An 11842-nucleotide genomic window follows, 5' to 3' on the forward strand; every position below is an offset into this window, starting at 1 on the left:
CTGCAACTGACTGGGTCAGCTGTTAAAATGAAAATATTTGACCTCTCACTATGAACTTAGACCTGTGGTTAAGGCAGATCTCCCAAAGTACATGTACACTTCATGTTCTTACTGACAGAGCTTACTCAAATGTGTGTAGAAATTATGATTGATTTACTTGGTTACTTTTACAGCACATCAGACTACCTTTGATGTGCTGTAAAAGTAACCAAGAAAGTGTATTCACTACTCAAAAAGTTCTTAAGACAAACAATGCTGATGTGATGGCCTTAAGAATAGGGTGGAAGTGTTGGATGCAGATTGTTCCTGAATGCCAGTGTTGCTTCTGTTGAAGCTGAAAATGAACAGAGAAAATATTGTTTGTGTAATAGTCTTGCTAAACTCAGTTGGGGTCTGTAGATTTGAAGTACTTGTTGTTTTGTAAGGGGAGGAGAAAGGAAATACTGTAAATTGCAGATTTGCAGTTGAAAACTACCAGAGAAGGAAGCGATTTGTGCCTTCAAGGGCCCATACCTGTCTGTGAGTGCCAGGCTGTGGGCCTAGGTGGGCATTCTGTGCACTGCTGCTGCTAAATCTCTAACACCGTTCTTTTGCCTCTTCAGGGAGAATGGGCAGCTGAAGATGGAGCCCAGCACAACACTGCCAGATCAGGAGTCAACCAGGGATGCTGGGACCTGCACCAGTGCCGCCCCCACCATGTGGCTAGGAGCTCAGAATGGCTGGTGTGTTCCCCTTGGGCTGGCAGATCTATGTGTCACGTCCCTGCTCTGGGCTCTATTTTTCAAGTCCACACACCTTTTGTTCATTGTTTGTTTCTGGAGAAGGTTTCTATTCCTCATTTCATTGCTCAGCTCACCATAGTCTCAGGGATTTAACATCACTTTCTTACCTCACCTCCACCTTTCCTACCAGAAGGGAAGACTCAAACCTGAGCAGGCTGAAGGTGTGGGGCTCTGCTGCTAACCCTCCCCAATTTGTCCTCTTTCGCAGGCTTTACGTGCACTCGGCTGTGTCCAACTGGAAGAAGTGTCTGCACTCAATAAAGCTGAAGGACTCTGTGCTGAGCCTGGTGTAAGTGTGGGTTCCAAGGGACCTGAAGGAGAAGGTTTAGGGCCTGAGTGATGCTTTAGAGGGTATTATCAGCTCTTGGTTGTAGATTTACAGAATCAGAGAATGGTTTGGGTTGGAACAGACCTTAAAGATCCTCTTGTTTCAACTCCCCGCCATGAGCAAGGATACCTTCCACTAGACCAGGTTGCTCCAAGCCCCATCCACATTCCCAGCCTTGAACACTTCCAAGAGATGTGGCAGCCCCAACTTCTTCTTTGCTTTCCTAAGTGTTTCTTTGTTTTGTGAGAGAAGTTTCCCAAGGTTTTTGTAATGGGAAAGCCTCATATCAGTCCTTTTTTCTGCTCCGTTGTAGTCCTGACCTGATTCAGTGAATACATGTCTGGCAATATCAAGAGGAAGTAAGTGGGGAGGAGAAAGGCAAAATTTCACTGAGGGGTAAATTAGGGGGAATTTGTTGAAATTGGTGGTGTTTGTATTGTGAAGGAGAAGAATTCCCTCAACAGAAAACTCACAGATGTGATGATCTTACTGCAGTGAAGGTAAGAGGTGTGACCTCTTGCAGGATGTTCCTGCAATGCTAAACTGACTGGGAATTCTGGAGACTATGTAAAGATGGTGTGTATGGATGGCAGGAAGAGTTTTTGAGTCCCTCATTTCTGCTGCATTTTTTATGTATTTACTATTCTGTTATTTCAGGCATGTGAAAGGGAGGGTCCTGGTTGCTCTGGCAGATGGAACACTAGCCATATTCCATCGTGGAGAAGGTAAGAATCAATGTAATAGAGAAAACAAAGTTTGGCTGAAAGTGTAGCAGTGGATTAAACGCTCGTCCAAGGTGAGAAAGTTGCTGGCTACTGGGGTACAAAGACCGAGTTAAAACACATGGCTATTAAACACATCATTGATATCCTAAACCATCTCAGCTGTACTCTAACACCACTTCTTGAGCTTTTCTGAACAAAAATATGTGTATGTACTGTGTTGTACATGTGGAGTAAATGTGACACTTTCAGGAATACATATGCTGTGCAGTTGTTTGAGGTACACTTAGTAAATTCAATTTCTGGTCCTCTTCACTGCTGTGGATTTTGTTTCCCTATGGCTTGAACAGTCTTAGCTATGTTCACGTCTGACAGCACATGGAGATTTGCTAACTATGACTAAAGAACTTAGTTATTCATTGAGTAGCAGTTCATTAAGCAAGCAGAAATATAGAGATTTCTGGGCTTGTGCAATTCAAATTTTGATTCAGCCTTTGTGATGAGCTCAAGCCTGACCATTGACACATCAAAATTGTTCCCATCAGAAATAAGATAAAGCTTCATGACATAGAGGCTTCCTGTCTGTGAAGGACACAATATCTGCCGGGTTATTAAAAATAAGAGTGAAGAAGGGAGATCTGATTACTTTTCCTGGATTTAACACATTGGGGGAATTATGTTGAAGGTCTGTGACGTGAGGAAGCCCCACCACAAGGACTGTATGGCCCATTTCCTTTTAAGTTTCTGCATAGTTTTGTTCAGCTGTCTTCCCTCTTCTCTCACTGCTTTTGTTGTACTTGTTGGGGAAGCCTGTTCACTTCATTGCAATAAAGGATGTTTAAATTGGCCTGATTTGAGTGCTGTCGGACATCAAACTAAACTGTATTGTTACGTTTCATAAGTGTAAGGCTTTGCCTGAAACAGGAGTCATAGGAAGGTCACAGACATAAGCAAACTGAGCATTTGAGTATCAGCTAAGCCTGTATACCAAGATATATATAGAAAGGTAGAGGATTCTGTTGTATGCTCACATGTCATGGAGGAGATGCATCTTTCCACACTTGTTTTTTAACTCAGATGGTCAGTGGGATCTCAGTAATTACCACCTGATGGATCTTGGCCACACTCACCACTCCATCCGTTGCATGGCTGTGGTCTATGATAGAGTCTGGTGTGGCTACAAGAACAAAATCCATGTTATCCAGCCGAAGACAATGCAGATTGAGGTAAGAGAGCACATACGTTTCTATGCATGCACACACTTGTGTTGTATTTATTCTTAATAGCTCTTGACCAAGATTGTCAATCTGGGTCATATTATGATCAAATCTGCCAGGGGTTATTTGTTCCTTCCTCCCTTTGCAGAGCATAATTCTATCAGAAAGTATAAACTGACAATTTTCTTTGCCTTTACTAGGGAGTCTGTGGGGCCATGTACTGTCCAAACATAGTTGTTTGTTTTACACTGACTCTTCACATATAATCTAAGGCTTCTCCATCTTTAGGCATTATGGCACAAAGGAACAGTTAGCAAGCCTCTGGGATCCCATTAAGAGAAAACAATATTTAGAGCCTTTTGGGTGAAAATCAGTACAGTGGTCTTGGTACAAATCTGAGAATGCTTGAAGTAATTCTGATTGAGGAGAGAAGAAGTGCTGGATCTGAAGTTCACATTAGTGAGCCAAAGCAGTTTGATCTTTGGAATTTATCCTGGAGTTGTGTGTTTTCCTTTTCTATCAAGTACATTGAAAGCTCTTGGCTTCTAAATGTTCTTGCTCCTGAAGTGGTCTGAAAAGACCATCAATTCTGCAAACCTGCCAGACAGCTGCTCAAGCAAAGAATTTTTTGTACACAGTAATGAACTGCTGGGATCAGCTGGCATTAACACAGCTTCTCGAAGATCTTTGGAACCCAAACAAGTGATCTCAGTTGAAAATTGAGTATGTGTATATGTGGAGTATAGATAATGGCAAAACTTCTTTGAACTCACATTGGTATTTTAGAAATCCTTTGATGCCCATCCTCGTCGAGAGAGCCAGGTGCGACAGCTGGCATGGATTGGAGATGGCGTGTGGGTTTCCATCCGCCTGGACTCCACGCTGAGGCTCTACCATGCCCACAGCCATCAACATCTGCAGGATGTCGACATTGAACCTTATGTCAGCAAGATGCTAGGTGAGGGTCTGTTGCTTACTGAGCTCAAGGCAGAATTTGCCCAAAGCAGACCTTGCCCAAAGTCACCACTGACTGCCCAACTCTCATTCATGCTTCCTAGGCACTGGAAAGCTGGGCTTCTCCTTTGTGCGGATCACAGCCTTACTCATTGCTGGCAACCGCCTTTGGGTGGGCACCGGGAACGGTGTTGTCATCTCCATTCCCCTGACTGAGAGTAAGTGACATTTATTCAAAGTACTCCTGCATCTCTCCTAAAAAAAAAGAAGATTTTAGGTGTTACTTGTGCAGCATGGCAGGTGGTTCAGGCAGGCTGATGCTTTCCTGACATTTGACACCCTTTAATCATAGCCATTTCAGGGAGAAGAGCCCAGAGTATGAGCAGCCCTGGACCTTAACAGAGCAGAGTGATGTGAACTGATTCTGTAGCTACTGTGAAAAAGGACAAACAAAGCTTTGGGAATTGTAGTAAGTCACCAAAAGGAGGTCATGGGATGAGAAGTCACCAGGAAGATCTCCTTGGAAATTCCACTTTGCCCTAGTCATCTAAATGTCTCCGTAGCAGTATTTTCCAAAAACTGAGCTTAGAAAAGCTCCATTTACTCAGATTAGGGCTCAGCTTTATCAATCAAGTAGAAATAGGTATCCTACACCAAATCCAGCCTGGTGAGGGGACCCAGAAGTAAGAGTTAATAGGTGAATCTCTGGAGCTGGAAGTTTAATTGAAGCTCTTACTAGTCCTGTTCTGAACCTGCCTGTCAGCATCTTATTTTGAAGGTCTTATCCAAATCACCATGGGGAAGTAGGATTTGAGACTGATTGCAATTGCTCTCAACAGAAAGCAGCCAAATGTGTGTTTTCTCACCAATGCTCACAGGAAAGTTGAGAAACAAATACCTCTTGTGTAAAAAGAGCAAACCTCTTGTAATCCTCCTGGAAGTCAGACTTGGGATGGTCTCCTCTGAGGGCAATGAAGTTGGATGTGTCTGGGGTTAACACCAGGAGGGCAGTGACACAGTCCTGTTCATGCATTTTGGTCATTGCAATTTTGGTCTTGTTTCTGAGTTCCTTTTGGAGCCCATTCTGTCTTAAGGCTGCTGTCCTTGTTCTGAGTTAAACTTTTTCCCTGCTGTAAACCAATTGCTTTATCTTTGTGTGTTCCTGTAAAAATGTGGTAAGCAAGAAAATCTCACTAAAAATGTAGCAGTGGATCCTTGTGACACAGTCCCTCTCCCACCTCAGATACCACGTCTGTCCCTGCATGGTAAGAGCAAAGTGAGCAAGAACAGAGTTAGTATCAACTAATAGGAGCTTCTGTAGTGGTTTCTCTAGGCTTTATACTATTTTTGTTGCCCTCAAATTATCTCCCAGTAATCACCTTTTTCTTCTCTCCCATCCTGCCTGTCACTTCCCATGCCCCTCCTGTGTTCCCTCTCCCTGCCTGTGCCTAGCTGTAGTCCTCCACCGTGGCCAACTCCTTGGGCTCCGGGGTAAGTCCATTGCCTCCCTCCACAGCTGTCATTCCTTTTGCACCCATCCTCCTATGTAGTCAGTCTCCCACCTTCCATTCTGCCATTCAACTTCTCTCCATCCATTTTTCCTCATCACTTTTTTAAGCTGCATTAGAGAAAAGCAACCAGAGACAGTCATGTAAATATCCTCATTTCCCACAGCTATAAACAATGTTTTCCATCTCATTGTTGATCCTTCTGTTTTTTTGTGTTAAGGATAATTATTCTTCAACAGTGGTTCCCTTACTGTGGTAGACCAATTTGAGATGGGGACAGGAAAGGTTCATTCAGTCAGAAGCAGGAACCAGGAGTATTCTTCCAAGGTCTCCCTTGGTCATCCTTTCTTTTCCAGGGATGCTTCTTCCATCAGTTTCAGGCCAATGGCAGGTGGTGCTCTGGCACCTGTCAGCTGTAAGTTATCAAACAAGAGATTGAACCCAAGGGGACTTAATAAGCATGAAGACTTGTTTAGGTTTGTGCCAGTTAAGGCAGGATCTCAGTTCAAATTCATGCCTTTCCAGGCTCAGAAATTAAAGGGGCTTTTTTCTCACTCAAAGACATGCATGTATCTGTCCAGATGCATTATCAACATGTGTCTCCTCCTTTTAAAGCATCTGATATTAATTGCAGAAAAAAGCCAGATACTGTACAAACATAGACTCTCATTCCTCCATCAAAGTATTTGTACTTCTCCCACTGTCCTGGCTTGAGCCTGATAGGGAAAAGTCTCTTTTGTCCAAGTCATGTAACTGAAATTGACCCAAAGTTAAAACACAGAACTACAGATAATGAATGAATTCACAGAAGTACAGATAATGAATTAATTCACTTTTTTACAGAAAAGTGAAAGCTGCCTAGTTTAATATTGTTCCTGTTGCACTGATGTGGGTGCATGCAGAAGGAAGGCATCTCCCACCCTGAGCTGACAGCACTGGTCTCTGTTGCTTGGTTAGTGGAAACTGTCACATTCTTGGAGCTTGGTCATGAAGGATACAGGGCCCTGAGCCCTCCTTGGAAGCTGTGGATGGTGAGCATCTGAAAGATGTTCATTGCTGGGCTAGCTGACAATCTGGTGTCATGGTTAAATCAAGAAATGAAGAAGGACATCCACTTCTGTGATGGCTTTGAGTGGGCTGAGAGGCTTCACCAGACCCAGAGACTGCTTTCAGCAGCATGTGTGCTCATTACTGGACATGAGCAAAGGACTTGACTTGGAAGTTGAGCAATGCCACTAATCTAGAGCAGTAATTCTCCTCCAGCTGCCTTCTGGGGACAGTGGGCACTTTGGGTACCCTGCCAGCTACAAAAGACCAAGGTTGATCCTAGGACAGTGGGTTATTTCTGGACACTGGACAGGATCACTGCTGGTGACACCAATCTAGCTTGCCTCAGGCTCAAAGAGAGGGACTGTGTAATCTGCTGTGGTCTCCTCCATCACATCATTCATAAAAGACCTTTAAAGAGACCTGCACCTTTAAAGGTTTTTCTTCACAGCTCATGAGTTTTCTCTCTGATTGAGTCCATTTTGTAAAGGAGACTCATAGCTATCACTGATGGTGTTCTTGCTCTGTCTCCAGCCAACAAGACTTCACCAACCTCTGGAGAGGGCAGTCGCTCTGGTGGGGTCATCCATGTGTATGGTGATGACAACAGTGACAAATCTGCCAGCAGCTTCATTCCCTACTGCTCCATGGCTCAGGCACAGCTGTGCTTCCATGGCCACCGTGATGCTGTCAAGTTCTTCGTCTCTGTGCCAGGTAAGCACAACTCTCCCTCAGCAGGTGCTTATCCCTCCATCCCTTTTGTAGCAGGGGCTGGAGCTGGTCTGCAGCAGATTAGGGTCCAGGCCATGGCTGACACTTCCTGTGGTTCACACATCTGTATTTATACTGGAGTGACTGCCAGATTTGACTGGCAGAAAGAATTGGTCTGCACAATGTGTTTGTGTGCATGTGAACTGTGTGGGGGCTGAGCAGAGGCACGGACAGCACCTCTGTCTTCTCCTAGGCAATGTCCTTGCGACCCTGAACGGGAGTGTGTTGGACAGCCCTTCAGAGAACCCCAGCACAGCAGCGACTGAGACAGAGGGCCAGAAGCTAAAGAATGTCCTGGTGCTGAGTGGAGGAGAAGGGTATATCGATTTCCGGATTGGTAAGTCCCCTTGCTGGGAGGCATCTGGAAAGGTAGTGGGTGCATAGCTGTGGTCATGGAGTGAGGCATCACTGTTGTGGAGAACCAAAGCAGAAAAGCCCTACACTGCTTCTCTTGCATCTGGCTGTGAGGGCAAATAAGGATGTTCCTTGCACAGCACAAGGCTGTCAACCTGTGCCCTGTGGCTGCAGTGCCACACGGCTGTAGTGATGCATACAAAATCGAGAACAAAACAACACAGTTTTGAGATTATGTTAATATAGGAAGTAATATAAAAGCAGGTCTTTAACTGGAGGCCTCCAGGTGCAACATACACACATGATACAGGACTTCTACACTTTTGTAAGTTAAACAAATTAGCATATTTAACATATATTGTCCAATTAGAAGAGCAGTTGGTTAGGTAATTTTCCCCAGGTTCTGCCCCACTGGAGTTGGTCCAAGAGCTTTGCCCCACATTCATTACGTCTATCATGCATGGTAAAAAGCAAGATGTTCTTGGTTGACTAAAGAAGCAAGACTAAATATAAATAGTATTTCAGGAATATGTTAGGAGGTTAGTTTACTGTTCTAAAATGTAGGGGAAAATGATAGAAAAAGTGCTGGGAGCTACAGCCATGCATTAGCAATCTACAAAGCTACAAATACATTAAAACTATCATAAAATAGCATCAGTATGAATGGCTTTGGAAAGAACAAATGCATCTGTGCCACTGGGTCCAAACACTGCTGCCCCACTATGATTACCCTTGCTGCTGAGGGTGCTCTGTGTGTAAAATCAGCTTCCCTGAAGGGTGGAAGGGCGGTTTTTGTTGCTGCTGGAGCTAGTTTGTCCCATCCATGCAGTCCAGCTTCAGAAAAGAATGGGGTTGCTGTAAATGTTCTCCAGGCGCAGAGAAAGATCTCAGTTCACAGTGTCTGTTACCAGACTGCTGGGACTCTAAAAGGGGTATTGGCCTCTTCAGAGTATTCCAGAGCATTTTCTTTCCTGCCATTTTTACTCTCAGTGTTCTCTCTTCAGGGGATGGGGAAGATGATGAGACAGAAGAGAATGTGGGAGATGCCACCCAGGTGAAGCCAGTACTTTCCAAGGCTGAACGGAGCCACATAATTGTGTGGCAGGTATCATACATCCCTGAGTGAGAATTCCTCTTTTCCCACAATGTAAGTGTCCCTCCTCCCGCCTGAATGCCACGATGTACATACAAAACGCCTGCATTATAACTCCTGCTGGAAACTGACCCTGGACAACTGCAACGGTTCCTGCCTTGGACTGTGACCCCCTTGAACCTCTGAACTCGCAGCTTTCAACTCGGGCCCGTATGCTTTTGGCGTGGTTAGGTTCTTGTTCTGCTCTGGAGCTGGCATCTAAAAGGAGAGAAATGGCAGTACACCATGGAGGGAGCTTGGAGCCAGGACTGTGGAAAACCTTTGCCCAGTGTCATGAGGCGCAGCTGTAGGGGGGTGGCTCAGGTTCTTGGGCAGGTTGCCTCATCCCCACCTTCATGAGAAAGAAGTGTGTCCCCAGGCATTCCCTGCCAAAGCAGTGATGGTGAATCACTTCTGCAGCACCTCAGCAGAAATCCTTCTAGTTCACCAGTATCATCATCTTATCCTTATTCACCCTTAAGCACAGAATAACATTCTCTGGACTTAGAGCAACGAAGGGTCTAAGGAAGCCTCCAAAGAGCATCATAGTTTCAGCAGCACTTCGGCTGTGGGGCTGGAGAAGGCAGCAGCACTCTTACTGTGGGGATCACATCTTCCGTCTTTGCAGGGGGAAAGTCCCTTCCTCTGCTGCTGCTGTTGCCTCAGCAGTCATGTGCTGAGTGCCTGCCTGTATGTGTCCCAAGAGAATTGTTTGCTGGGCTCAGATAGAAGATAGGTGTTTGATTGTCAAGGCCAAACAGCTGTAGTAGCAAAAGGGTACCAGAATGTTGCTTTTTTAAGAAAAGGCAAGGCTTTTCTTGCCTCTCCCTTCCAAAACAGCCATACAGAAAAGAATTCCTGAGTTCATTCTGAAAGGTTCATGTGGTGGTTATCTCTGCATTGCATTTGGTGGCTTTTAAAAGACAGGTGAGGGCACATGGTGTTGATCTACTGTGAGTTCTGCATTAACACTTTGCATTGCCTCGTCTCAAGGCTGTGTCTCCTTTTTAGGACCTGCTGGAAGGAGATCTTTTTTCACAGAGACTTGGAAAACAGAGACTTGGCAGTTGGTTAGGACAAGTGCAGTCTCACCTGATGTCACACACAAAAAGAATTGAGGCTAGATTCCTGACATCTTTTACCTAATATCACAAGCACTAACTATGCTAGTAAGAAGTTTGAAAAGCTGGAAATTTCTGACTCCTGAAAAAAATTGAGAGCACCCAAGAAAAGTGGTGATAGCTCTTTCTGTCTAAGCAATGCTGAATCCTGCTTACAAAAGAAGCATGTGAATTCTGCTTACAAAAGAAGCAGCAAAAATTGGGGCCAGGGAAAGTGGTTTTGAGCTCAAGATGCAGAATATGAAAGTTCCAAGTGTAGAGGCAATGGTGCGTTCTCCCTTTCTTATACTGTCCCAAAACGACAAATTCTGTGTCCCTTGAAACATTCTTTTCTGGGTGTGCAGGAGTAGGGCAAGTTGCATGTGTTAGTGGTGAATTTGGAAGCTCCTGGTGGTTGTCTTGTTTTTTTGCCTGACCTATACAGCACTCCAGGGTTCACAGAGATGTCCTTGTGACAGTATGGGGACAACTGGGCAAGCCTCCATCTCCTAGAAAGCTCCCTGCTGTGTCCTGTGCTCGCTGCCATGGACCAGGCTTGCAGATCCCGGTGTGCTGCAGGGATGCCGTATTCCCAGGCGATGCTCTAACATGTGGCATTTCTCCTGACACAGCAGCACCTAAACAATTTTTGTTTCCACAGTTCAGGAAAGGTCATGGCATACATTTTCCCTGCAAGAAGGCAAGAGACATCTCTGGTGAACAGAGGTCTCAGCCAGCCACAGTGGTGCCCATGCTATGTGTGAGCAGTGCTGGTGACATGCACCCATCACACCACTCCTCCCCAAGGCAGGAATCCAGCCGGAGGGCATCTTCCAGGCATACACATACTGGACTCTGTGACTGGCACAAGGTTAAGGAATACATGGAGACACCACCTGCATGCTGGGGGACTGTTCACCAGGGACATTTTGCTGGGGCACTGCTGACCATGCCAGGCTTCTCATTCACTTTTGCTTATGCTTTCTGCTAGGAAGACCTCTTTGGATCCCTCCCAACACAGGGTGCATTGAAGTAAACAATATAACATATAGAGCACAGATTCCACTGTCATGTAATAGTTCATCAGTTAGGGCCAGGCAAATTTCAGAATTTGGGCTAGCTGAAGGGAAAAAGAAGCCCTGGTAGGGTACAGTTCCTTAACTCTATCAGTTCTTTTATAGGAAAGTTAGAATTGCAACATTTGTACCACCGACTGTTCTGTATCAGGTATGAGAAGTTGAAGGGACAGCACTTGCTCTCCTGTCACCCACTGAGCCCTAACAACACATGGGAATCTCCCATCAGATTCCTTTCCAGCTCAATGCCATGTTCTCCTCCAAGAGAAGCACATGGCCCAGAGGGGCAGCTGTAGGGGGGAGACCGAGCCTCTGCTGATAGCTCCTGTGTTCTTGGGTCACTGCTGGGCATCAAGGTGAGAACTAACTGGCTTCAGTATGCTTCTCTGTCATATCTCCACTGTGATGTATGTAAAGTATCTTGTATGTTACAAAATGATTTTTAAAAGTGTCTTAAGGCCTGTAAACTCCGCTGTTTGGTATGAAGATGGCATTCTGTAAAGAGCCTGCTGTATGAATATGTTCCCATGCTTTGTCCCCTATGCTGTCAACAACAAACTGTATCTGTTCTGTATGTAATAAACATGTTAACATCACCTTGAGCACCATGCTGTGTTCCTATGAAGGCATTGGGATTGCTGCTCAGTCTTTAAAAGGACACTTGTATGGGTGGGAATGTAGCTCAAGTGTTCCCTGCTGAGCATTTCAGTGGCAGGAAATGAAATGTTGCTGCCTCACAGGGCAATCTGTAGCTTATACCAGCAGCAGAAAAAAAAATTGGAAATACAAGGTGGCACAACTTCAGAAATAGAAGCTGGAGCAGAGAAGCATTCACCTGCTGGCTTGCTGGA

At 45.1% G+C, this 11842-nt stretch overlaps 1 protein-coding gene across 15 annotated transcripts in view; it reads left to right on the plus strand.

Moving 5' to 3' along the window:
* The window catches only part of MAPK8IP3 (mitogen-activated protein kinase 8 interacting protein 3), an 82033-nt gene extending 70446 nt beyond the window's left edge, over positions 1-11587 (plus strand). For 10 of the 15 annotated variants that reach the window (XM_030958509.1, XM_030958508.1, XM_030958512.1 and 7 more), the window contains 10 exons: positions 603-722; positions 991-1071; positions 1768-1835; positions 2910-3058; positions 3836-4007; positions 4108-4221; positions 5456-5494; positions 7093-7272; positions 7523-7666; positions 8688-8809. In XM_030958509.1, coding sequence (XP_030814369.1) covers positions 603-722; positions 991-1071; positions 1768-1835; positions 2910-3058; positions 3836-4007; positions 4108-4221; positions 5456-5494; positions 7093-7272; positions 7523-7666; positions 8688-8809 — 1189 coding nt within the window. Of the gene's footprint in view, positions 1-602; positions 723-990; positions 1072-1767; positions 1836-2909; positions 3059-3835; positions 4008-4107; positions 4222-5455; positions 5495-7092; positions 7273-7522; positions 7667-8687 lie in introns of all 15 variants that reach the window. The other 5 variants (XM_030958515.1, XM_030958521.1, XM_030958522.1 and 2 more) reach the window with 2 other exon arrangements.
* Positions 11588-11842: the final 255 nt, after the last annotated feature.

The sequence above is a fragment of the Camarhynchus parvulus genome, chromosome 14 (genome assembly GCF_901933205.1).
Source record: "Camarhynchus parvulus chromosome 14, STF_HiC, whole genome shotgun sequence".
NCBI classification, from domain to species: Eukaryota; Metazoa; Chordata; class Aves; order Passeriformes; family Thraupidae; genus Camarhynchus; species Camarhynchus parvulus.